This window comes from Sarcophilus harrisii, chromosome 4, assembly GCF_902635505.1.
Source record: "Sarcophilus harrisii chromosome 4, mSarHar1.11, whole genome shotgun sequence".
Taxonomy (NCBI): domain Eukaryota; kingdom Metazoa; phylum Chordata; class Mammalia; order Dasyuromorphia; family Dasyuridae; genus Sarcophilus; species Sarcophilus harrisii.
In genome coordinates, this window is record NC_045429.1 from 433721847 (window position 1) to 433749243 (window position 27397).

Consider the following 27397-nt stretch of genomic DNA (forward strand, 5'->3'; position numbering starts at 1 on the left):
ATATATCTATAAGATTAGTCATGATAAGCACACAATCTGGCTTTCAAATAGGTTTCTGCAGGGGGCCTTTTTTACAGACAATCTGCAAAAAGACTACTCTGCACAGGGGCAAATAGGTGGGTTCTACCTCAATATGGCATCTGAGGGCCTTCAAAAGAACCATGAAAGCTCTCAGACAGAAACAAAAGGGACAAGAATTGATTGTAGCAGAAATCAGTTTTGCTTTCTGACAAGGCCTCCTCATCCAAACCAGTTTCTCATGGTCTCAATGACTGCCCCACCAGTGCATTGAGTTCTGTGATTCAAGAAGCAGCTCTATCTTCTCACTTGTGAAGGGATTCACGTGGGTGATGTGTGGGATTGTCCTGAGTAGCTCTTAAAGTTTTCAACATGTGGGCAGTTACTTCAGGGCATTCTCTACAAATGGATCAAGACAATTTAGGCCCATTTGTCAATGGCTTATAAGAATCATAATGGAGTACATGGTTTCCGATTTTAAAAGGTGACAGTCAATTACATATAACTGATAGGAGTTCAGCCATGTGTCAGAGTGCACAGAAAAAAATCACAACTAAGTTAAGAGAAGAATTGAGAAACAACACACTATATTCTCAAAAGTAATGTTTCCTGACACTTTTAGCCTACTTTACATATTTAAGTCTAGTCTGGCAAAAGAATCCCAGAGTCTTTCTTTAGCATGGGGACATGGTACTAGAGAATTCCCCACATACGTTGCCTGTATATCATAAAAATTTTATATGGGAAAACCCACAAAAGAAGTATGGTAACAACTGACCCTCTCCTAGAACTGACATTCCCAAACCTTCCTATCTTATGTACATATTAAAGAATCTGCCTTTTAAAAGATATGTTTAAAAAAAGATCACTCTGAGATAATTAATCAATACCTTTTAGACTTACATTGGTGATAATTCGATGGAGGGAGTTTACCAGCACATAATGAAATGTAGATGGGGAGTTCTGGGCCAAACAGATCTACAGGAAAAAAAATTTCAATGTTTTACTTCAACATGAATAATATTTAATAAATAACACAAAATAAAAATAAAAAGGCAATTCAAAATATTAAATAATACATCTGGCTTGATATTCTGAATTAACACATGGAGATACCACCAAGTGGTGCACCCGACACAAAGTTTTAGACTTTGCCTTTGTATTAATTCAGTAATGCTGGCTTTTTCCTCTTCTTTTTTTCTGTTTCAAAAAAAAAAAAACTATACACACAATTTGTTACATGAGTTGGCTCTGTAGGAGGGGGAAGAGGAGAAACTATGGTGATATAAAAACTAAAATACCTCAATAAAGCTTATTTTAAAATAGAAAAGAGAATCTATTCCTAGGTCATACCTGTGAGCTAATTAGAGATGATAAAATTAATTACAAATGCACTTAGCTAAAACCTAATGGTCTCTCTCACCTTAAAGTGTTGGTTGTTGTGAGGGCTGATGCGAAAGCAAGAAACCAGGCAGTCTATCATGAGGTCCACATCAGCATTCTGGCTGCCTCTGGAGAAGGGCTTACTGGGATTAAAGAGCAAGTTCTACACAAAGAGAGAGAACAGAGACATTTTAAAGGGCCAGGACCTGCCCAGCAAAACACACAGAGCAGTTACTTGCTCTTATGGTGTGACGAAGCTTGCTCCCAACCTCACAGGTGTGGTGGCTTGGCCACCATAAAGCGCTTGCATTAGAACCCTACAAGGGAAGCAGGTTAAGGGGGCATGGTCCCATCTGGTGGATGAGAACATGAAACCTCAGGGAAGGAAAATGACTGAAACTGAAAACATGTGGCTGGGAACATCTGGCTGTGGCCCCTCCGTCACTCCGGCCTAAGGTCTTTTCTGTTCGGTCTGTGAGTCACAATTCACTTCTAGGTCTTAGAAGAACCGTCAGGATAGCAAATGTTCAGACCGGAGACAGTTATCCATATGCAGATCAAGGGAAAGTAGGTATTAAATGGCTCATTCTTTGATGTTCAGTCTTTTTTTGTTTCCTTTTCCTGTCTGACTCTTCCTGGCCCCAGGTTTCCTTGGTAGAGATGCTGCCAGCTTCACCTTTTCCTTCTCCAACTCATTTTTCAGACAAGGAAACTGGCACAGAGCTAAGACTTGCCCAAGGTCACACAGCTAGTGAGTCTGTGTCTGGGATCGAGTTTGAACTCAAGAATGTGAGTCCTCCTGACTCCAGAGCTGGCTTTCTATCCACTGCATCACCTAGCTGCCTGGCATTACACTACAGCAGCTAGAAAAGGAAGAGAATCTGAGACCTGGTATTAATACTATATGACATTCATGGAAATTTTTAAAGCTGGAAAGTTAATACAAAGTAACTTTACATTCACTATTTTATTTAAATCTCACTACAATTCTTGAAAGTCATTCCCATATTATGGGTAAGATAACTGAGGCTGTGTTTAAAGGACTTGCCAAGTTCACCCAGTGGGTGTCTGAGATAGGATTTGAAATCAGGTCTCCCCAACCCCAACCTCCAAACTCTAGTCAGAATCTATAGGAAGCACTCCCAATAAAAGTGCACTGATTTCTGCTTAGCCCATGGACCAGCCCAAGCACCTCACCTTCAGATCCACCACCATGGATTGGACGAGCAGGAAAATGACCGAGTTATCCTCCCAGTTGATGTAGGTGCTGGCTTTGCACAGTTTAACACAAGCGATCGCGGCACTCTCTGTCAGCTGCCTGCTCCCACTGTGGCCGGCCAGCGCTCTTCTGAGATTGTCGAGAAACATTTTCTGTAATTTAAACATTTTCTGTAATTCAATCCGACAAATAGTGATGGGGGTGGGGGGGGATCTGTCATGTGACATGCATCAAAGGGGGTGCACAAAGCCATGAATGTGTACACACATGATTAAGTCAATTCAACTGAAACACTGATGAGGAGTCTACTTCTGACAATACTGTTCTCAGCTGCATAAAAAAGCATATCATCTGGGAACAGGGAGCAGAGAGACAGAACAGAAAAATACATAGAGGAAAAGAGGAAGGGAGGAAGGAGGAGGATGTACAGCCTTCAGGAATGCACAAAGTTAAGAGCAAGACCAATAAGCACAAGCACCAGCAATGCAGCCAGAGTGAAATTTCTTATTTGAACTTCCCACAACCCAACGAGGAACTCACTACACATGCTTTCTTATCCCCATTTTAGAGATGAGGAAATAAAAACTTTAAAATCCTGAGAAATCACATGACTCCCCAGAGGAAAGAATTCAAAATCTACTTCTACTAGAATTTAGAAGGGATCAGATATGGGATCTGAACAAGAGTCTTCATGTTTCCAAGCCCAATCCTTTTCTCATCCCTTACTGCCTCTAGTTATTACTAGACCAAGTAGTAATAATTAATTGACTAACTCATCTAAAAAGAAGTTTCCCCAATCCAAATCCTAATCCCATTGAAACATGGTATAAGAATCCACAAATATCAATCATTATCACTTTCTCTGAGATCTCAAGAAAAATCCTGTTACTGTCTGTTTTCTTCACCATGTAGAAAAGGGCCCTCTTGGTCAAATCCAAAGTGACTTAGTGCCCCGTTTCAATATTTTCCTCATGGGCTCTACATTCCCTTCCAGTTCTAAAGCTTTGATGATGATGATGACAATATTCATCCCTCCTTAAACTTAATCATCCAGCAAACACCGATTAGGACTCTACTACACGTCAAGTACGACTCTAGGGACTGGGAGAGACAAAGATAAAGACAAAGCAGCGTCTGATCTCAGTGAGTTTAAATTCTATCGGGGGATTCAATGGGTTCACAGAGAAGTAATACAAATCAGACAATAAGAAAATGTACATCAATTTCCAGCGCACAGGAAAGAAATGGAAAGAAAAGAAAGGGAGAACTTGCAGCTCCTTGAGAGCAAGAAAGGCACCACATAAAGTGAAGCTTGGGCCAACGGTTCTGAAAGGCAGCAGAAGAAAGGAAAACTCCAGGGTAAGAAAGAAATGCCTGAAAAAAACTACCCTGAGAAAGGAGAAAAGGTAACGTGTGAGAACTGGCAAGATCAATTTGGCAGGACCAGGAGAAGTAACTGACAATAAACTGACTGAAGTCAGTTTGTGAAGAGCTTTAAAGGCCAATCTGGGAAATTTTTATTCTATGCTAAAGGTAATAGAAAGTCAGAGGAGATTTTTGAGCAGAGAAGTGGCAAGATTAAACATATGCTTTAGGTAATCCATTTTTGGCAATTCTATAAAGGACAGATTACAGAGGGAGATAACAGAGACAAGATCAATTAGAAGGCTATTACTGCAATCCAGATGACAGATTATGAGGGCCCAAACTAAGATAGTTATACCTTGGAGAAATGGGAGACATGTCAATTCTACCTCCACAAGGCTGAACTGGAATGGGGTAGGACATGTAGGGCAAGAAAGCATCAGGGATGACTCCAAGTTTGCAAACTTGAGTGGTTGGAAGGATGGGGATGGTCTCAAATGAAATAAAGAGGTTAGAAAGAGGGAAGAATATGATGAAAAACACCAAGTTGAATTTTAGACATGCTAAGGTTAAGATGCTTATGGGCCATCCAGTTAGAAATGTCAAGTAGGATGTGGTAAAAAAAAATTGGAAACCAAAGGAGTGCCCATCTACTGGAAAGTAAGTAAACAAATTATGATATTATAGTAATGGTAATGGAATAAATTGCAGTATAAGAAAAAATGAAATGGATGGTTTTAGAGAGATCTATTAAGATTTCTTTGAACTGAATGGCCAAAGTGAGGATTTATTTTGTTTGATAATGCATATTTTTCTGTCATCCCACCCCATGCACACCAATTTGGAAATGTAGGTAGTAAAGGGAAAAAAAGTAGATTTTCTAAAATTAATGTAGAAATAAACATATCCCTCAAAAGACCACCACAAAAAAAGGCAATTGGAGATACAGAACTAAAATTTAAGGACAGAAACTGGAGTGGATATTTAGTTATGAGTCATATGAAGAATAAACTGAACCTATGAGATCAAGACAGTAAGTATAGAGAGAATAGATTCAGAAATCCCACAATGGGTCCTTGAAATATATTCACACCTATAGGGGCAAAGCATAAATGATGACTCACAAAGGAGGACTGAGGACGAGTGATTTGGCAGGAAAGAGGAATTGAGACATCGGTATCACAAAGCCAAGGAGAAAGTATCCAGGCGGTGATAGTGGTCAACAGTGTAGAAAACTGGAGAAAGGTCAAAGGAGAAAAGGACAAGGATGACAGACACATTATATTTTTGAAAATGATCACTAATTTCATTAATTTGACAGTCTTATTGTGCTGTGGCTATATGAGACATTTTCTAATAATTTTCCTTACTTCGTCTTCATTTTTATGATCCTCCTTTTCCACTATTGATAACAGCAGCTTAGGTTTTTTTTTTCCTTTTTAAAAATCATATTAGTTATGTAGAAATGTTTTGTATTGTCACACATGCATAACCTACATCAGATTGCTTGTCATTTTGGGGAGCAGAGGGTGAAGGGAGAAAAATAAGGAACTCAAAGTCTTTCACAAATTGAATGTTGAAAATTGTCTTATAAGAAATAAAAATAAGAAAAAATAAAATACTTTAAAAAATCTTATTATCTAATGTTTACTCTATTTCATTTGTTACCTTTTCTCTCACCCACCAAAATAAAAAAGTTCCTAGTTTTATTTATTTTAATTCAATGGTTTATTGCTTTTAATTTTGTTAATATTTTCCTTTATTTTGATAATTTCTATTTTGGCATTTAATTGGTATTTTTTAATGTCAGTTTTCTAGGGGTTTTTTAGTTGTACCCTCAAGTCATTAAACTGTTCTTTCCTTGGTGATGAAAGTATTCAGAGAAACAACTTTTCCCTAAGGACTCCTTTGGCCACATCTCAAAAATGCTGTTATCCTGTCCCATTTCCAAAACTTTCTTCGATGAAATTATCTATTATTTTCATGGTGGTTGTTGTTTTGACCCATCAATTCTGTAAGATTATTTAGTCTCCAATTAATGTTTGTTTTCCAAAGGGTGTTTTGATAAACAGAATTTTTATACTTTGTCATCAGTAAAGTATTTCATATTTCTGCCTTTCTACATGTTTATAAGATTTTTACATTCTAATATATGCTGAATTTTTGTTAAAGATATATACTGACAAGATTATGTATATTCCTTTCTATTCCCATTCTGTCATTACCAACAATCTATCATGTCAAACTTTTCTAAAATTCTATTCATATCTTTTACTTCTTGTTTTACTATTTTGTCTAGGTCTAAAAGAGTATACTGAAGTTCTACATTATTAGAGTTTTATCAACTAACTTTTAAATATTTAGATGCTGTGTCATTTGATGTGCATACATGTTAAACTTTGATATTAATGTACTGTTTACTTCCCTGGAAACATAACTTCCCTATTTATCTCTTTTTTAAAATCTATTTTACCTTGTTCTAAGGTTACCACTGCTACTCTTGAAATATAGATTTTAACTGTATTTTAACTGTGTGAATCTTTATTTTAGGTGTGTTTCTTACATACAACATACTGGTATTCTCGGCTTCCTAATCTACTCTGCTATATTCTGACTTTGTAGTGGTGAATTCTTCCCATTCCTATTCATGCTAATTGTGTCTTTTCCCTCATCATTATAGCTTCTTGTATTTTTCCTCTTTATCCCCCAGCACCTCTTTACAGAAAGAAACTGGTGAAATATAAGGAAGGTGATCAACTCTAGTGAACTCAACTGAACTACTGTACTTCACAATGATAGCCCTCCAGTTTTTCCCAAATCCTGAGCATTGCTTTTTTATGCTTCTCTAGTTTCCCTCTTCACAATCAAACCTCCAAAGTTGAAATTTCTTTTGTAACTGTCCCCACTAAGACTACCCTCCATCTCAAATGCCTCTCTCCCTTTCCTTTCCCTATATTTATCTGCTGAATGCAATGTATTATTACACCAATTCTTTGTGTATGTGTATGCATGCCTCTTTGTTCAATATTGTTTGTCTAGTTCAGATAAGATTGGATTTCATGTCATACTTATACTTTTAATCATTTCCTCCATGTTTGTACAGTCTTATTCTTTACTCTATGAATAAATTCTGCCCCCTTGTTCTACATTTTTTCACTAACTTATTTTTCCAGCTTTTCTTTTTCTCCAAAGGCCATCAAATTATAGGAAAAACCACCCTCTAGGCTTCCTACACTTCTCTAGAAAACATAAAGATTCTGAGGAGACACTTATCTCATCTCAAATTTCCCTAATAGAATACAAGCACTTCATCATTTAGCTCTTTTTACTTCAACTGTTTTTCTCTTTCTAAGTTTCTCTTGAACTTTGTGTTTACACTGCAAATTTTCAACATAATTCTGGTCTTTCTATCATAAATGATTAAAAGTTCTCTATTTCACTTGTGATGGAAAGAGGCATCTGCATCCAGAGAAAGAATTATGGAGGCTGAATGTGATAAAGGAACAGTATTTTCACCTCTTTTTGGGGGGAGGGGTAATTGTTGTTTAACCTTATATTGGATTGCCTGCTGTCTATGGGAGGGTGTGAGGGAGGGGGAGGGAGAAAAATCTGAAAGACAAGGTTTTGCAGAGGTTAATATTGAAAACTATCTTTGCATATATTTGGATAAATAAAAAGCTATTAAACTTTTTTAAAGAAAGTTCTCTATTTTATTAAAGATCAATTATTTTCTCCTATAAGAATAAATCAAGCTTTATAAAGAAAAGTTAATCTTTTTTTTAATAAACCTACTTATTTTGTCTTGTGAAAAAATATTCTAAAATGTTCTCTCTTTCAGAGTAGTTGCTGCCAAGTTTTATGTGATCTTGACTCTGGCTCCTTACTACTTGAATTCTTTCTTTCCAGCTGTTTGCAGTATTTTTTCTTTGGCCCAAAGCTGGTAGATTTTATCTCTGATGTTCCTAGGAATTTTTGTCTTGAAGTTTTTCTCAGGAGGTAACTCTGAATTCTTTCTAGTTTCATTTTCCCTTTGGTCTAGTAAATCTGGGATGTTTCCATTTCTGTGTTATGGAAATATATTATTCAGCTTTCTATCTTTTTTTGGGGGGGGAAGGGGGGGAGTTGGTCAAAATTTTCAGGGAATCTGATAATTCATAAATTCTCTTTCCTTTCCAGTCAGTCATTTTTCATACTAAGTATATATCAGACATTTTCTTCTATTTTTCATTCTTTTTTATTTTGTTCTAGCCTTTCTTCCTGCCTCATTGCGTCATTGAGTACTGTTTGGTACTATTTAGAAAAAAATTTCTACTTTCTGTTTTAAGCCATTTATTATTCTTACAATTTTTTCCTCGACTTATTTCATTGTGACCAACCTTTTTCTCCCCCAGGAAGCTCTATTTATATATGTAAAGTTATTCTCTTCTATTTGGGAACAAGGGAGAAAAGAACAAACATTCAGCAAGTACTTACTATGTACTAAGCAATATTATCTCCTTTTAACCAAATTACATTCCTTCACCCATAGTATTTCTTCATAATGTTCTGTTTTCTTCTGCTTGTTCCTATCTCTAGTTCCAGTTCCTGACTCGGCACTTTATTCCAAAGAGCCAAAATTCCTCAGGTGCTCTTGGTTAAATTTGACCTCTACTTCCTATGTCCTGCCAGTCACCACAGCAGGATTTGTCTGATCTCAGAGAGAGACAAGCTACAGGGTGCCCAGTCAGCAATCCACAGAGCCAATCCCTCAGGTTGAAAGGTTGCAGCATCCTTTATCATCCTCAAATCTTCCCTAGCTTAAGCCTGCTATAGTCTTCCATTCAGCTCATCTGAACTCATGCTGATCCTCCCAGCAGGCTCTCTGCCCCAGTGCTCTGGTTTCTGGGAATCTTATGGGGTATTCTTAGGCAGATGAAGGAGCTTACTAGCATTTCTCTAGGGAATCCTCATCATTTTGGATCTCCTTTTTGGATCACAGCTAGGGCATATGGAAGAGTGAGGTTCCTCTATCCCTCATTACTCCACTATCTTAACCGAAACTCTAACCCTGATACAACTATGGGACAGCTTGGAGACAAAGATACAAGTCAGACTACTCTTATGGGAAACATCCTTTTTCTAAGCTGACCTAGACAATGCCTCCCTCCTTTGTCAAGACAAACACTAGGGGCTTTGTCAAGGGATTGCTAACATCTAGGTGAATAATCAACAGCCTTCCCCTGATCCCATATGCCAGTCAAAAAAGGAAATGGGGTCGACCTGACATAACTTGTTCTGGGGTAAAAAGCGCTTCAGTTTTTTACTTTTTGTAAACAAATTTGCTCTTTTTACCTTATTCATTTTCGCTTCATCAACCACATCCTTGGAAATGTCCTGGATTATTTCTGGACACAAGACAAGAAGAATGATTTGCAGTGGCCAAACTGCAGCTTTACGTTTGGTGCTTTCAGCAAAACCATCCACCAAGTCAAATAATTTTTCTGCACATTCTATATAAAAAAAAAAAAATCAGGTGACACCATTAGGAACGATAATATAGGTTTGCCCTCTGCCCATGTAGCAAATTAAGGCTCTCATTTCTATAGGGGAAAAAAATGGGGAGGAAGTATATAAAATTAGCAATTGGAAGCATTCTCCCAAATGTCTATTTATCTTTATCAATCTAGCAGGAAGGAACAGTCCACACAATGTTCTTTTACTTTCCTCAATAGTAAAGGAGGATAGTGGGGGACAAATCCTTCTAACTGGTTTATTTGTTTTTAAACAAAAACAAGTGTTCCACTCAGAACATCCTGCCACCAGAGAAAAAGGTAAATTAACTCAATACAAGGAACGTTACTATTTGTGGTCAAAAGGAAATTAACAGGAGAAGAAAAGGAAGTAACTTAATAACACACAGCCACAGAGATGCTATTACTTAGATACACTCGAGCATCCCTAGCACAAATTTCTTTCCAGATCACATTCCACAATAGCAGAAAAAAATCCAATTAAAGGACACAGAAATAAGGGTCTCAGACCAAATTTCTGGCCAAGAATGTCACTTCCCTAGACAGAGAGAAGTATCTTTTAGGATCCACATAAGAAATAATTCCACCTGAAAGTACCAATTTCAGTGATGAAGATCAAATGATATAATGTCAAATGTTTTTGCAAGCCTTTGAATGCATGGAACTATTAACTATCATTTTTTAAAATAACACAAATTAAATCACTCAGATACAAAATGATCTCTGTCTCTGACTTCCAAATGCAGGAAAGGGTCTGAAAAAACCACGATCATTGCCTGCGTGTGAAAATCACACTCCTGTTGAGCCCTTAATACCACTAGGTTTGAAGAGAGCACAAACAGGGATTACTGCCTTCCACTCAGAGAAAGACTGTTTACAGAACATCTTTATGGAAGTACCATATGATTACTTACGTCCTCAGCCTTATGCATGTAACACAGATGTAGAGGGACTTGGCTCAAAGCAAAACCACAGTCTCCAAACATAAAATTCAATCACTATCTTACAGGATTTATTTCTAACAAGTCAATTTTCTACATAAAGAAAAAAGATTTCAGAGGGAATCTAATTTATAAAAGTTCAATCTTCACTTCAACCTTCTCCTTGTCTGATTAACTACAGGAAAATAAAGAGAAAGGCAAAGGAGGGAGAGGTTTCCATTTTTACTTTATCTGACATAAGAAATGAGGTTGAAAGTTTAAAGGATGGCAGACTTGGTTTAATAAGTTCAGAGGGTAAAAGTAAATAAGTCAGTTTATTCTTACCCGCCATATCTGTCTGGGGAGTCTGGTACAGCTTTGTAAATTCATCAGGATAGTTCTCTACCCAATTCCAAAATGCCTAATAATAATTTTAAAAACACACAATTTTACATCAAGGTAATGATCTTGTCAATTTAGGAAACAAAAAAAAATTGGCTGAATTACGGATCACATTTCATTATAAATCTATTCCAATACAATAAGCATTTACTAATACCTAGGCACCTGTAGGGACATAGTATCAGGTGCTGGTGATGTAAATGGCAAAAGAAGAGGCTCTGCCTTCCAGGCTTTTGCCATCTTCTTTTGGGGGCAGGATAGACCCGGTAAACAGGTGAGTGTATACAGGATTCTTTGTAGTGGCACCAAAATCAAAGAGTAATCCTGCAATGTCCCAGAAGAAAAAATGTTCTTTCTTTAAAATAATTATTATGTAGTAATTGCTATCATGACAAACAAAATTAAAGGTATAACTTAAGAAGAAATTCAACAAGCAATTTAAGCAATAAATATGTAAGAAAGGAAAAACATTTACCTTTTCTAGGCTATTTATAACTGCTAGTTGAGCTACCTTCTTTAAGGCTTTAAACTTAAATACAGTTTCTGTGGGAAAAAATTATATATATATATATGTTAATTATGTAGTATGTAGATATATCCTCACATTTATAAGAAAAGCCAGTTTTATTTTTGCAGTCATCCACAGTGATGGAAATATAGGCCATCTCTGAAAACAAGCTACATCTTTACAATGAATCTCTTGGAAAGGAAAATACAGACTATAGAAAAAAATGCTTCCTTACCATCCCATTATCCCATATTAGAAACAAAGACTACTTGGATCTTCCATGCCTCAGGCATTCTTGCTCATTCTCCCTCCAGGGCAAAGTTTAAAATGGCAACAGACCCACATCCTGTATGACCACAGGGATATGGAGATGGGCTGTGCATTACTGTGAACTGAAAGAGTTCATCCACCCAATAAACGTGTTTCCTTCCCCAAAGGACTTCCAAAAGCAGTAACCTAGATGGCTTTACAAGAGACACCTGAACTGAGCTAAGCTGAGCAAGCAACTCTTATTTCTTAAAAGTCAGTAACTAGTTGTGAAGAGTCATAAATCAGGAGTGACACTAGTTCCACTGAACAACTGTCAAAAAGCTCTCAAACTCCCAATAAAACCCCTTTTTATTCCAATGGCAAATGATGGATTTGGTTGGTTTTTCAACCAGAAATACAGCAGTCTAACTAACAGATGATACAAAACTCAGTTGCTGTCTGCCAGTAAAATTTTGTATTGAGATACAAGAAAGAGATCAATATTTAACCTAGAAAGAATATTATCTTGTCCATTTTGAGGTGGTTGTAAATTGTTTTTGCTGTTCCTCTAATGATGGCAAAGCCAAAAGGGGAGTACGATTATTAATTTTGAACAAAGTTAGCTGACAGCACAATCTCATGAAAGATTCACATCTTGACTCACAGCTAGTCAGTACAGAGAAAGCCCATTTATAGATCTAGTAATTCAGCTCATACATTTTGAATGTATCTTTAAATAAAAAAAAATTCTAAAAGTCCTTGCCTGAATCAAGTTGTGGGCTAATGAAATATTTGACTTTTAAATCACATCTTAAAAATTATTTTTGCTAGAGACAGGTGGCCTGGTTTGACTAATGGATTTTGGGACAAAAAATTCAAATCCTGGATTCAAATCCTGAGTCACCCTTACTATTAACTGTATCATCCTGGACAAGCCACTTAAGATGCCTCAGTCTGTAAGGGAGAGAGAATAGGATACCTATTTCACAGGCTTCTGTGACTGTCAAGTGAAATGATACATACAAAGCACTTTGCAAATTGTGTGTGTGTATGTGTGTGTGTATGTGTAAATATGAGCTGTTATAAAAAAAATCTTATTAACAAACAAGTAAAACAACAACAGATAATTGGTGATGACTTAACAAAGATTTGGTTTTTAATCTGAGATCTAATGTTTTATTATTTTATGAGATAAAACTCTCTTATGGAAATTATGATCCTAAGACATTTTTTTTGTTAATCTAAATAACAAGGTTATGAAGAGGACTGGAACAGAAGGCTCTTAGTAATTAACACTAGCCTCCCCTCTATGAAACAAAGACAGAGTTTTCTATCCTACTGCCAAGATAAGGGAATGAGTAGAAAAGTTATCCTGAATAGTTATAGTTTTTCAAAAGTCTTGTAAACACTGATTAAGCTACAAATAAAGCCATATGACCTTATGGTTTCTCGCTCTATACCTAAGAAAGCTTGGGCACCAAAAGGTTAAGTGACCCAGCAATCAATTCAACGAAATGAGTCAGCGACAGAAGTAAAAATAGACACTGAGATGCTGGACTCAAGTTCACAATCTCCTTCCTGGGTTTCGTTCCGCCACTGAACTTGGTTAATTCAACTAACAACTGGCTTTCCTGTGATCAATAGTGCCTGAAAAACAGTAATCTGATGACCAGGAACTGCCCTCAGGACCTTCAGATCCAGAAAAATGAAAGCATCTATATTTTGCAGTCTCATTCTTTTAATCAATGCAAATAACACAGAAATATGTGTAATGTTCCAAGTACAAAGTCTCCTGTCTCAAAAGGGATCAGTTATTTCCCCAAGAGTATCAAGAATGAATTGCAACTTCAAAAAGCCGTTTCATTAGGTCATCTGGACAAGCAATTATTTTCAGAGTGGAATATGAAATTCATTTCCATGTTCAGAATCAACAGGGCTGTGCCATTTTTACTGGTTTTTTCCCCTTGGCTCACGTGGATTACTTTCAGCTAGGCCACAGATGAACATTTCATTTCACTTCAACATACCCTGCAAGAGCCGCTTTAGTTTTGCACAATCCACATTGATATATTGTAATAATTCTATATCATGGACATCAACATTATCTTCTGAGCAAACAGTCAATTCCTGTAACCTGAAAGACAAAAGCAAAAATCGATTGTCTAAATTTCCAAATATTCCAGAGTTCTGATTCACTTAAAATATTCACAAATAGCACAGGAAAAAGTAATTCTAAAATGTACCAAGTGCATGACTTTAAATGACACTATAAAATATTTCTCAAAATATTTACAATAAACATAAATTTCTAAATTCAATTTTAACCAAGTTATTAACAATTATATCTGCTAGATCTCATAAATGTACACAGACAGAAAATAACTGTCCCTCAAAAAAAAAAAAAAAAAAAACTGATCAGGTAAGCCTTTAAGAAATTTCTAAATGGACAACAGAAAAATTTAAGTGCTCAGCTCCAAAGTGAGGAGGACCCACATCCAAACCTGGCCTCAGACTCTTACTACCTGTGTGACCCCGGGTAGGTCACTTAACCCTGCTTGCTTCCAAATATGTGTGTGTGTATAAATATAGGCATATGTGTATATGTGTGGGTATGTATGTGTGTATATATGTATATACATGTGTGTATTTATGTATATGTGCTATCTAAAAGATGTGTGGTATATCAAGTCCTCTCCATATTTATGTATTCTTCTACCATTTAAAGAAAATAAAATATATGGAATTCTTTATCAGCAAGTCAGTCACTTAGGGAAAAGCCATATTCTTCACAGAGTCAGAATCATTCAGAGGCTTTGACATGAAAGCAGACATGAAAAAGTATTGCAAATCTGTATCCATTTAACTTGATTTGATTTATTCTAAAAGCTTTTTCTAAGCTGCATTGTATTTTCAATAAGGCTATCAAGTAATGCTAGTAAGAATGGCAAGTGAAGAAAAATAATTCTGGGCCCCCTTTACATAGAATCTAATTTATCCCCAACACAGAAACGAGATACATCACAACAGTGACTATTTGGGGCCAGAGGACAGCATTGGCTCGTGTCACAATCGGCATGGAAAGGGTGCACAAGGCCAAAATGCACAGACACCGTGTGATGTCGATAACTGGAGTTCAGTTGGCATCAGCACGTTCGTAGAACTTTCAGCGGATGCACTCCCCAGATTTCTGCTGCTAACAATGACCTCCAAAGCTCTCCCTCTCTGAGGCTGCTTCCAGATGTGTAGCTAACGTGACAAGGACGACACACCACAGCAGCTCTTCCTGTAGCAACCCACAGTGGGAATGGGAAGGCCCTTTACATGCCCAAAATACCACGGCTGCTCCAAAGGGACCCCAAATATACTCTGACAGGAAGTAAGGTTCAAAACATCAGCCAAGACTTTCAGCGGGCTGACCCCTCGGGCCATTAGCAACAAATGGCAAGATCAAAAGGAAGGCTCAAGAGGAGCCCATTTAATTTACTGTTAATGGGGGGAGAGTAGTTTATAAAACTCACAAGGTCCACTGGAAACCAGGTTAAATGAATAGATGAACTGATTAAAACTTTTAAAAGCAAAAGTTAATAAACATGCAATAATAGTGCACATGCAGCCATTTAGCCAGCTGTGGATTCTGAAGATGATCTTCAAAAGGAAATGAGCTAAACTACCCTGCTGAGTTCTTTATACCTTATGGGGCTAAGTTGCTTCCAATCATGTGGCATGCTTGCCACATTCAAAGCCATGACTTTTATCATCAAGCTGATTCTCACAAATCGTGAGATTTCCACAAACACCTCAGGTCACATGGGCCTTCATTTAAACTGATAATTACATCAGAATGACAAAGAGAGCATAGATTCATCTTCTGAGAACCATGACTAGTCCTACCGGATACAGTATGAGCTATCACCCAAACATGAATCCAAATGCAAGCACTGCCTCTAACGAAAACATAACCTCAGTATTTTACAATGACCAATATTTTGTTATTCCTTCACTTAGAAGAATGATGACAGTTCTGAAAATGCTCAACATTTGAAACCAGTTAAATATTTGCAGCCTCTGAGCCACCAATTCTGCCAGCAGGCTGCCAAAGACAAATTTAAAGCCTCTGAAAAGGAAGATTCTGATTGGCTGGCAATGTCTCTAAAAGGCCAGACTCTGGCTTGAAAGCCGAGATATGTGGGAGAAGCAACAGATGACAGACCAAAAGAAGAAAAGCAGGGACAGAAAGTCAGAAAGAAAATGGCCACAAAAGAAAGGCAGCCACAGCGGAAGCAAATGCCAACGACCCTGTGAGCACTGGCAAAGAAGCCAGCAGGGAAATGGGGAAGACAAATTCTCAGAGCTAGGCCTTGGAGGCCACACTGAAGACAGGAAAAGCCAGAGACTGTACAGGGCCAAGCCAAAACAAAACAAAACCCAGCAGGGTGCTGAAGGCTATAGGAAAACACCAATTCTCAACTCGCAGGCTACCCTGGATAGGCAAACATCTACAAGGAACAGAAAAGTGATTAGAGGGAAGACTTCTGTAAGAAGGAAATGTACATCTGAAGGTTTCCATGATGACACTATAGACTGTGAAAAAATGTCATCCAAATAAAAGGAAAGCTTTTATGTACAGGTTCTTGTAGCTTACTTTGCTGCATATATTTGTTAACAAATCCTTGCTAGGGCAGAAAGGGTCAGTCAGCCAGCTCGTGTTTATTAACTGCTTACTATGTCCCGGGCATTGGGCTAAGCACTGGACAGACAAAGTAAGAGAAAAGAGCTTATATTATAATGGGGGAGACAATTAGTAAATAACTAATTCTAAGAAGACATTCTAAGAAGGGAAAGGGATGGGAGCGACTGGATGGGGAGAACTAGAAAGACCTCCTGCAGAAGATGAGATCTCACTGGGCCAAAGAAATATGAGCAAAGCAAAAATTAGTGGGGAGGTTTGTCCCCTCCAGAGCAATGGGGGAGATGGGCACTGCGAAGGCCTAGAAATGTGTCCGGGAAGGCTTCTTTCCCATAGAAAATGGCAAGAGGTAGAATGGGGGAGGGAGACCTCGGGGCTTGGACACTGCCCATCAAAGGAGATTCCAAGCCTGGAGATATGTTCAGGACTCCAAGACCAGTACTGGGGCTCAGCTGGCTGGACTGAACCTCAATGTGTACAAAGGGGAATAAGAGGCAATGAGGTTCACAAGGTTTTGAGGCTCTCCAATGCCAACCAGAAGTGGATTTTTATCTGAGTCTGAGGAGTCAAACTTTTAGAAAAATCATGCTGATTTGTGTGTGGGAGGTGAGAGCAACGTCCTGAATGAGAGATGGTGTGAATGGAGAGCAGGCCATAGATGGGATGACTACCAGGGAGTCAGAATGGGCACTGCCTGGCACTGTGGAGAAGCAGGCCACCAAGAATGATATCTAGGTAGCTAACCTGGAGGGGACTAAAAGGATGGCAACACACTTGACAAAAATCCAGACATTAAGAGGAAGGGTGATGAGGGGGAGAGGGGCTACAGGACATGCCGCCTGAAATACTGGCCTGGAGCTGACTCAGAGGAATGAATATAGAGAGAAGCAGAAATCAACTTATGATTTGGATGCCAGTGTTCTCTAACAAAGAACAAAGGGCAGACCTATAAAGGTTTTCAGGCTTTAGCAAAAACTAACTTTTGTTAAGTTGAAAGAGATGAGCTATAGTCAGTCAACAAACATTTATAACCTAGCACTGAGGATAAAAATAAGAAAAGGAAAGGCAGTCCCTACCCTCAGTCAGCTTACAATCTAAGGGAATCCTGTGTATGACATTCATTTTCAGAGCCAAGCAGAACGACTAATGGGAGGTTTGGGGGTGAATGAATCGCCCTGCCTGAGGGACTGCAAACAGCAAAATGAAAATCAGGAAAATGTTGGAGAACTGAGATTGCTCAGATTCCCAATCATCTAAGGATGAGCAGCAGAGGGCCATCAGCTGGACCTGTCATGGTGCTCAGTCATTTCAATCGTGATGAACTCTTGGTGGCCCCATGGGGATAATCTTGGCAAAAACACTGGAATGTTTGGCCATCTCCTTCTTGGCCCATTTAACAGATAGGAAAACTAAGGCAAGCAGGGAGAAGTGACTAGGCCAAGGTCACACAGCTGGTAAGTGTCTGAGGCCACATCTGAATTCAGGAGGATGAGTCTTCCTGCCTCCAGGCCAGACGGCCTGTACACTGCATTACTTAGCAGCCCTTGAAGATATAATCAGAATGAGGCAAAGCAGGTGGGCAAATGTCCAAAGGGGAAAATCCATCCCAGCCAGGTGTCAATAGCCATGGAGAAGAGATTAACTTCATCTAAAGAAGGCCAGAGCGAAGCCCAGTGGTAGAGAGGGGGAAGGGGACCAAGCAAAGCCAACAGGACACAACACAGACTCCACAGGCTTGTCCCTTGGCCACAGCTTGTGCAGGCCAGCTCGGACCTGCCAAGGGGCAGGGAGGCACAGCCTTGGCTCCACCAGCCACTACTTTCTGGGTCAATGGTGGGTCAGCTCAACTTAACACCAAAGGAAATAAGCAAGTCTATGGGGTCAGGAAACATCCCACCCAGAAACTTGCAGAATGAGGGGTTCCTCAGGAAAAACAGGGATAAATAAGGTAAGAGAAGAAGAAAAAGGAACACACACACACACACTCCATCATTTACTAGACTTCTGAAGGCCTGGAACCTGAGAATTGGGAAAGTGGTAGCTAGAGAGTTTGGTGGGCTATCAAGTGGGGAGACAAAGGTCCACTTCAGGAGTTCTGAGGGGGCCAACCTGCTCTGGGGCAAAGGAAAACGCTCTCCGAGGTCTAAAATTCCCTGCGGCTTCTCAACATGTTCTAATACAAAAAAGAAGCAGAGGGAGATGGGGCCTCACTTTAGGCTGAATGAGCAAGGAAGAACACCAGACCCCAGACCCTCACAGGCTAGGCTTCTTGAGGAGGCTTCTCGCTCCCTCATTCCCAGGACTTTTCTTTCCCATTAAGCTTTGTCCTCCCAGACTGCAAAGGAAGAAGTAGGGTGAGGTTCCAGGCCAGATGAGGCTGGAAGGACCAAGTCCTCATTCTGAGGCCGTGGACCAGTGCTCTGGAAGGGCTGGCCTTACCTCCCCTGCCCTAGAAGGGAAGAGATCTTCACAACTGGATGAAAGCATGTAAAATGGGCACCAAGAGAACTAATTCTAGTCCCTCTGGTGCTGACTTTGTAGCTCTCTTTCCTCCTCTATAAAAAGAGAGAATAGACTTGGATGATCCCTAAGGGAAAGGAAGGATGGAGTGGTTGATAGATTCTAGACTTACTTTCTTTTCCCTCTCCCAAAACAAGCTTGCTGTTAAGTGTTGCCACCCCACCCCCACCTCCAGATACTCAGCCTCCCTAAGCGGAAAGCCTAAAGAAGTAGTAATTTAGCACCCAGGTAATGAAAATAATTGCTCAATTTAAATAGGAAGCCACCAAAATACTGGATTTCTTGAAGGAGGGGAAAAATGTGGAGCAGTAGCCTTTTCATCAGGTTTCCTGGGACAGAGAAAAAGACATTCACACACTCTCTCTCTCTCTCTTCCCTTCCCCCTCCCCCTCCCCCTTCTTTCTCTCCCCCCCTCTCCTAAAATGAAGGTGGTTTCATGCCATTTGCCTCAGGTGAGATTTGCAAAGCTTGCCCCAGGAGAAAAAAGTTCTAGTACTGGCTCTGCAATGAACATACCTGGGCCATGTTTTCTGTGAGTGTTTTTCTATGACATGATCAGAGGATGCCCCTTCTCTCTGGCCCAATACTAACTGAAAATGCAAAAGATTGTTTAATCTGCAAATACAGTTAAGTGACCCATGCTGGCTCTTGGCTTTTCAAAATAAAAGGTGGCTCTTGGAAGGCTCCTTCTAACTGGCTAAGTCAGGCTAATGATGAACAGAGTCATCTTAAGACAGTTCTCCCAATGCCAGGAAGTTCATTCTATTGCAGAAATGCTGCCAAGTCTTTTAACCAGTGATAGTGAATCAAGTGCCTCTGAGCTTAAGAAGAATAAAAACACAAAGCATGTAAGCTCTCTTCAAAGACAATCATTAGTGGCAAAAAAAAAAAAAAAAAAAAAAAAAAAGTCATTCTAGAACCATCCAAGGATCTTTACTTGCTGCTAATAAGATAACGTGGATTTTTACTAGCTCTATTTACTGGTTCTTTTGTCTTCAAAGTGAGATCGGTTTTAAATTCTAACAATAGAATTGGCCAATAACAGCAAAGCCACTTGATTGTTAGACAACTTACCTTGAGAAAAAGGGACTGTGAGAAGATTTTTCATCATCGTGTTATACTTCAAAGTTCAGCCAATGGCTCAGAATTATTATACGGAATATTAAATAACCTCTTGGGAGGAAGGGCCTACAATTTGAGCAGCATGGGGAAAACTACCTTCACTGATGAAAAGCAGGAGCCACTGGTCATTTCCAGCTGAGTGGGCTGTCTGGGGCAACATTAGGCTAAGTGAATTGCTCATGGTCACAGGAGACATATGTATCAAGGGCAGGACTTGAACCTAAGTTTTCCTGACCCAAAACTCAACCTTTCATATCAACCAATGTTACTGCTCTACAAATTATTATGGCTATTCTCTTGTTGAATTTAATATATGCTTTTTAAAAAGCAGGCTGTAGGTAACATATTGGTAGTTTTATATACAATCATTTATGTTCTGATTGTTGAAATGTTATTTATAATTTTAAGAGAAAATTGGGGGAAAATATAGAATATCATTCCTAAGAGAACATTAATCTATCATTTAAATATTCATGGCAAACCATGCCAATATCTCTGACAGGAAAACCCCAAATGAGGTCACAAAAAGTGTCAGATGTACAAAAGTGCAGAAGGCTTTGGATGAGCTCACAAATGTCCTGGCACAAATCCATAAGATGGTGATGGACACATTTTCAGCCCCATGAACATAAAGCAGAGGAAAGTGAAAAAAAAAAAAAATAAGCACAAACAGCCCAACAGAAAACTAGTCATGAACAATGTCAGATGACAAAGACAGGGAGATGACAGAAAGGCTGGCCCCAACATCACATAGAATCACCTGCAGCTACCTGTGGGTCCAGTGTCATGCAGAGTCACTTGGATCTGCCTTTGATATGGGGATAGGGTTCAATAAAAGAGAAAGGAATTAAAAGGGAAAAAATAACTTTTTAAAAGAATAAGAGAAAGCCAAGAAAGGGAGCCTAGCCCTCTGTGTTAATGATAGCAGCATCTCTGAAGGCATTCTGATTAATGAAAGCAACTGTGAAGCTAACTCTTTTCTTGAGGAAAAGAAAACTGCCTTATCCCACCCAAGTCCCCAGCTAGGTTTCCAGCCAAGCTTTCACAAGACAATCTAGACAAGAGAGTGCTTTAGAAACCTACAAATATCCTATGCAAGGGAATTCTGAAGGTGATTTTGATTCTTGTTGGTCTGAGGGAACAAGTTGCCTCAGAGTGCTCAGATCACATCCTCTGCCCTTGCTTCACTTAAGTTCCAAAAAGGAGGCCAGGGATCAAAAAGCAATCTAGCACCCAAGACTCAGCCAGATTCTGGGTCATTACTAGCAGCATCATCACCCTCAGCTCTGTGCCAAGACCGAGGCTTCTGTTATTCTGTTGTCTTGGACCCCTCTGCCAGCAGGTAGGTAGAGAAGTCAAGAGATCCACTTCTCAGAAGCGTGTTTTTAAACGCAGTAAGATGAAATACATGATTTACAAGAGAAACCAACTATATTAAACTACAGCTATTAAACTCAGCAACTCTACCATCTAGTGAAACAACAGAAAAGATCAGTTACATTATGAGCTACCACAAGTACAACAAAGTAGGATATAGTTTACAAAAAGTCAAGTCAAAGGTCAGCAATCTAAGGTCATTCAATTACATTTACATTTAGTAATTACAATTACAATTACATTTAGTAAGTAACTCGTTGGGGCAAGGTATTGTGCTAAGTGACAGGCTGTTCCACTAAGGAGACAGGATATTGACACAGAACACTTAAGAGCTCAGGGACCTAAGGAGATGCAGGAAAGGCTTCCCTTGGGAGAGAGCACCTGAAATGAGCCTCCAAGGAAGCTGAGATTCCAAGAGCTAGCAATAAGGGATCAAATGAATTTCATGCACACAAGAAAACAGCTGTTCAAAACAACTCATTCATTCCCTGAGGAATTGAGGCAGGTGAGGGTTTAATAGGGAGCTTCTGAGGAATACAAGCTACTGAATATCACTGTAAAATTACTATTACCCTCACATCAAACTGGTTGTTTTAATTTAATTAAGTGGAATATATTAGCAAGGCAAATTTAGAATCAAAACCAAAATTGACAAATCCTCTAGACTCTCCATTTTGGATATACATAGATGCTTTCATTCTTCTTTCCCCCTAAAAATCCTCATATTTCAACAAAAAATGACCACTGCACCAAAAGAGCAGTATTAACTTGAGAAAGAAAACTGAATTTTTGGACAAAAAAATTTGTCATCTTTAAATTAAGTTCATAATTGTCTGGACATAAATTCCTCCACTCAAAAACCTCAAGACATTCCCTATTTATTGCCTCTAAAATGAAATACAAACTTCTCCCTTGAATCTTGAATGCTCTTTCCAATCAAGATCCCCCACGCTCACATACCCTCAATGGAGCAGTTGAACTGGCTCACCTAGTGTTCCTCTTCCCTGAGATTCCATTTCCTGCCACCATCTCTTTGTGTGGTTCTATGCCCTCATTACTGTCTTTTTATAGCCTAGACACTGCTTCAAGACCTTCCCTAATTAGCCCAATTGTTAGTGCACCACCCACAGTGCTACTTTGTATTGATTTTACATGGACTTAGGTGTTTACTTTGCTGTGTACAGGTTGTCATCTTCCAGCAGAACAAAAGCTTCCTGAGGGCAGGAGCCTGGTACCTAGCACAGGCTCTGGCACATAGAAGGTGGCTAATAAATGCTTGCTCAAATGAACTCCTTTAGCACAGAGCTGGCCTCCTGTGAAGACGCCCCATCCATTTCAGTCCTATCTGTCTGAAGCCCACCTTGCTCCCGATACTGACCTGGTGGAAATCCGGCTGAAGACGGCATTGAAGTTATTACAGCTGAGGGAGAAAAGGACGCCAGAGGCGGAGCTCCGAAGCTCGGCTGCGTGCTGGTTCCCTTCCCGGTAGGTGTGAAGGAAATGGCAGATTTCCGGCAGCAACTGTTTGACCAGCATTGTTTCATCTAACCTCATCGTGTCCTTTGGCTGCTGAAGTAAAAGCAAGACTTACTGGCTTGTTTCGATGTCCAGGCAGCATAAATCCCCAATAGGAGGAGGAGTGGAAAGAGATGCTTCTGCTGGAACTGCTGGTGAGCCCCCCTCCCTCCCAGCCAAGGCCATCCCACACTTCAGACCCCGACATCACTTCCCAGGTGTGGACGGATGCAGGCACACAAGGCCATTGGCAAAATCCACATGAGCAGTGGGCAATAAATTACCGCTTTCATTCATGTTCTGCTACCGCCTCCAATTACATCCCTGCACTGAGGACTCCTAAAGCTTCACCAAACTGATGAAAAGCCACTTCACTATCAGAGGAAGATGGAAATGTCTATTACTAACTCTTAAGTGATGGAAGCACTGACTCTGACACGGATCCCTTACACTCAGCCAAACTGAAATTGGGGATTAAGAATGCCAGCCGAACACAAGGCCCATTACTCTGAGATCTCCCCAAGAAAGCTCGTCACATCATCAAAGGGAAGGCCAGGGAGTTGGGGGTCCCTTTCATTTGGCTAACCTCAGCCTGGTTTCAATCATTCCCTAAAGAGATTAACACTAATCACAAGTGCCTTGAAAATATTTGGCTCAGTTTTAAAGAAATTGCCTCAACTTGCTTTCAAGCATATCTTCATCTACAAAGGCAAATAATATAGAATCACTCAGAGGTAATTTAAGGAAATTCAACAATGCAAAATAATGCTTTTTAAACGTGTAAATTAAAATTCTCAAGCAACATATATCCAAGATGCATCACACATCTGTTTCTATTTCCATTAATCTGTCCCCAAGAGAGCAGCATGAGGCAGCATCTTCTAACAATCATAGGCCAGGATTCCAGGGCCATCTTTGTCACAAAGCACCTAGCAAATACAATCTGCCAGTACTCCCGGCACCTCAAAAAGTGTCTGCCTCACAAATGGGCTTCCCAACAGTGTCATGGCAAGTGAGAGCTCTAAACGAGAAGTTTATTACAGCGATGAAATCACAGCTAGGTATGTGTGTATACACACTAATGGGACAAAGTGTCATGGACTAGTCCATGACACTGGCCATTGTCTTTTTGAAGTTCTTGTCCACTGGCTCATAACAATTAAATATATACTCATAGAGAATGGCTAGTGAAGAGACAACTGCAAATAAGGGATCAGATAAAAGTCCTATTTCGATTGGGGATTTGTTTTTCTTTCCCTAACTCCGGAGAGTATTTTATAAACCAAAAATTCACTAAATAATAACCCACATTAAAAATGTGTTTCTTTTAACAGACATATACTTAATTAAGTAGATATACCTAATTAAGTAGAAATGCACAACACTGTATTTCAAAGTAAGAAAGATACTTGTGAAGCACTAATTTAAGGAGGTGCAAGCTATGTGGCTTTCCCATCCCATTCCCTTATCTCCCCTTCCCCTACTCAAACTCCTTATTGAGAATCAACAGCACTAATAAGAAATGAGAGAGAGAGGAGAAAGAAAGGGAAATGGAGAAGGAGAAGAAGAGGGATAATGGAAAGCATTTATAAGAAGTTTGAGATAGACAGACAGCTGGCCCCATTTTCTAAACCTGCTGGTTACCATTTTGAGAAAGAGGAATTAAATTATATAAATTGTTTTAAATCCTACTTGCCTATGGCAATTAAAAAAAGTTAATATCCTAAAAGTAGAAATTGACTTTCTACCCAAATATTAACAAAAATAATTAAATGGGTCTATACAATGATGCCGAATATCAACAAACCACCCTATTTGTATAGATTTTAATAAGATCATTATGAAAAAATGTAATATGGCAATCTTTGCCATTGTTTTTAAATAAAATAAGCAATCTCTTCCAAAAATTAATAAAATAAAATACTGAAATCTTCACTAAATCTCACTCAAAAGGCATATATTTTTTTAAAGAGAGGAAAAAGTAGGTCAAATTTTTGTTCTGCTAACCCTGGTAAATATTTTAACTATATGAAGTTAACTATTACCTAATTAATGAACTAAAGACAGGAAAATTATTTCTCATTACATACATTAAATGTAAGACCAGATCAATTCAGGTAACAAAATTTAAGGGCAATTATGGTGTTCTAAATACAAAAATATTTCACTTTTTTTCTGTACGTACACCAAAGATATTTGGATATAGATAATCAGTTTCAAGAGTAGATTCACAAAACTTACCAAATCACTTACCCCAGCAAGGCATTTTTCCAGTGTATCCAAAATAATTAACTGAGAGAGATATAAATTTTTTTCAGCAGCTTCACCAAATATTCTCTGAAAGGAAAAACATTTAGAATACTAAATTTTAATGATGACTACCTAATCTACCAAGTCTAAAAAATGAGGTGTTTGGTCAAGCAAAATTAACTCTTCATTGCACATATTTAACCTGTTCAGATTGCTTGCTGTATAGGGGAAGAGGAGAGGTGGGGAGAGAGGGAGAAAAATTTGGAACCCAAGTATGAATGCTGAAAACTATCTTTGCATATATTTTGAAAAATGAAGTTATTATTAAAAATAAGTAAAAGAAAAAATAAAACAAAAAAATTTACTCTCCCTTTCGATCTCTGAAGCTCTAAAAGCTTTAAAAAGCTTTCTGACGGACTGGGTTTAAATATGTCAAAAGTGAAAAATACTTATTTTCCTCCAGTTCTGGCAGTAATATTGATATTTAATAAAATCATCCATTCTGTTGACCCTAAGGTAATCTTCAGGTATTTACAAAATCAGTCCCATTTTGACCTATGGCATATGTTTAATCTGGAATCCTGACATCAGCATCTTATATTTAATTCCATTTTCACCCCTTAGGTAATGAAGATCAAATCTTCCATTGCAATAAACTTATAATATCATTAAATATTACAAATTCAAATAGTCATATTCTTTGGACTAACTAATGACAACTTGTCTTAACAAGAGAACGGTTCTATGGCTGACACAGATTTCATTCATTAACAACTACTCAATGAACACCAAATGGGTCCTTTCACCATCCTAACTGCTATCATGAGCAGAGATAATTTGTGATCAGAAAGTTTCCATTCTAATTGGGGAAAAGCAACAGTAACCAGAAACAATATAACACCTACCCAAGGGAAAACAATAGTCACGCCTTGCTGTGAGCAACAGAAGGGATCCTTAAGGAATTGGAGATTTAAAAAAAAAAAAAAAAAAAAAAAAAGCCTGTAATGTACAAGAAGAGAATGACTTCTTTCTTGAAAAAAAGTGAAAGCTACCACTCTCCCAATTTATTAGGTTCACATTTCAGGACTTTTACATGTAGAATTTGCTTGAAAAAACCAAATCCTTTGAAGCCACATATGAACATTCATAGCCAAAGAGTATATAATCCTCAATCCAGGTGGATTAATAAGATTGGAGTAGAGTGATGAAAGCTTTTTGGAATTCCAAAGTTCTAAGTCAGTTCTGAAGGAAATGCTGAAGTAGCAAATGAGACAAAGAACTGACAAATAAGAGTAAAGAGGCTAAATGAATAAATTGTGGCCAGGGGCCAAAGAGCAGGTAAAAGGGAGCAACAAAGTCTTCTTGTAGAACTAAGGAGAAATAAGATTAGAAAGAGCTGATAAAGGGTCTGGAAGGCAGGGCAGAAGGAGCACTTCATTGGCTGGGTAACAAGGAAGTGACATCATCAAATCCAAGTAGCTGGGCCTTAAGCCTAGCAAGGCTATGTGGGCTTCAGAGTCAAGAAAGGAAACCCTACCAGAGGCCCATAAAAGATCCATACTGCGTTGTATATCTAGAATATTATATTTCAGTCACTTTTCATTTAAGCTAGATTTTGCTCCCATTGATATTTTTTTAAATGTGCATGCTTAAAATTCCAGAGAATAAAATATCTTAAAAATATATTCAGAAAAGATTAGCAACCAAATCTCTGTAGGTTCTTGAGTAGCCTCTTCAAACATATTCTGATCTACACTAGGAGGGTCATTGTTAATAGAGCCAATGAAAAGCTTTAAATGAAAGAAAAAAGGAGAGGGGGGGAAATATGTTGTATCTGTGCTGTCCTACAAGATATACTAATTAATTAAATGTTCTCTCCAGTGCAAGTTAGGGGATAAAAGCTTCCCAAAATTGTGCCAAGATTAACATTCAAAAATACCCCCAGTAAAAACAGCAAATCAATTACTTACCATATTGTTAACATTTTTTAAAATATTGGTGAGGCCACTTATAACCAGAGAAAACTTGTATTTGGAAATGTTGATAAGACACTCCTTGTTGTGTTCAGTGCTGACTTTGGTGTGTGTAGTCTGCTGTCCAGCTTTAATTGGAAGCTAAGGGGAAAAAAATGAAGCTATCATTGGTCATTATGATTAACTAAAATTTCACTGAAAATCATGAAATTTTATTTAGAAAAAAAATCACCAACAAGTTTTTTTTTCCCCTCCAACTTTCCATTCTCAGTATTTGAAATATTGTTGTGTCCACTCCTTCCATGATGGTTATTCTATCATTAACAACCTTCTGTTGTTCGCAGACTTCGTCCTCCCCATCTTTCTGGACTCAATGAGA

At 38.6% G+C, this 27397-nt stretch overlaps 1 protein-coding gene across 18 annotated transcripts in view; it reads right to left on the reverse strand.

The window, feature by feature from the left end:
* The window catches only part of NF1 (neurofibromin 1), a 230363-nt gene that overhangs the window by 154765 nt on the left and 48201 nt on the right, over nt 1–27397 (reverse strand). For 11 of the 18 annotated variants that reach the window (XM_031967656.1, XM_031967648.1, XM_031967655.1 and 8 more), the window contains 11 exons: nt 27016–27159; nt 25037–25132; nt 22659–22849; nt 13602–13708; nt 11293–11360; nt 10761–10836; nt 9317–9474; nt 5110–5220; nt 2599–2772; nt 1442–1564; nt 922–996 (listed from right to left, as the gene is read on the reverse strand). In XM_031967656.1, coding sequence (XP_031823516.1) covers nt 922–996; nt 1442–1564; nt 2599–2772; nt 5110–5220; nt 9317–9474; nt 10761–10836; nt 11293–11360; nt 13602–13708; nt 22659–22849; nt 25037–25132; nt 27016–27018 — 1182 coding nt within the window. In that variant the 5' untranslated portion in view covers nt 27019–27159. The remainder of the gene's footprint in view (nt 1–921; nt 997–1441; nt 1565–2598; nt 2773–5109; nt 5221–9316; nt 9475–10760; nt 10837–11292; nt 11361–13601; nt 13709–22658; nt 22850–25036; nt 25133–27015; nt 27160–27397) is intronic. The other 7 variants (XM_031967653.1, XM_031967657.1, XM_031967654.1 and 4 more) reach the window with 5 other exon arrangements.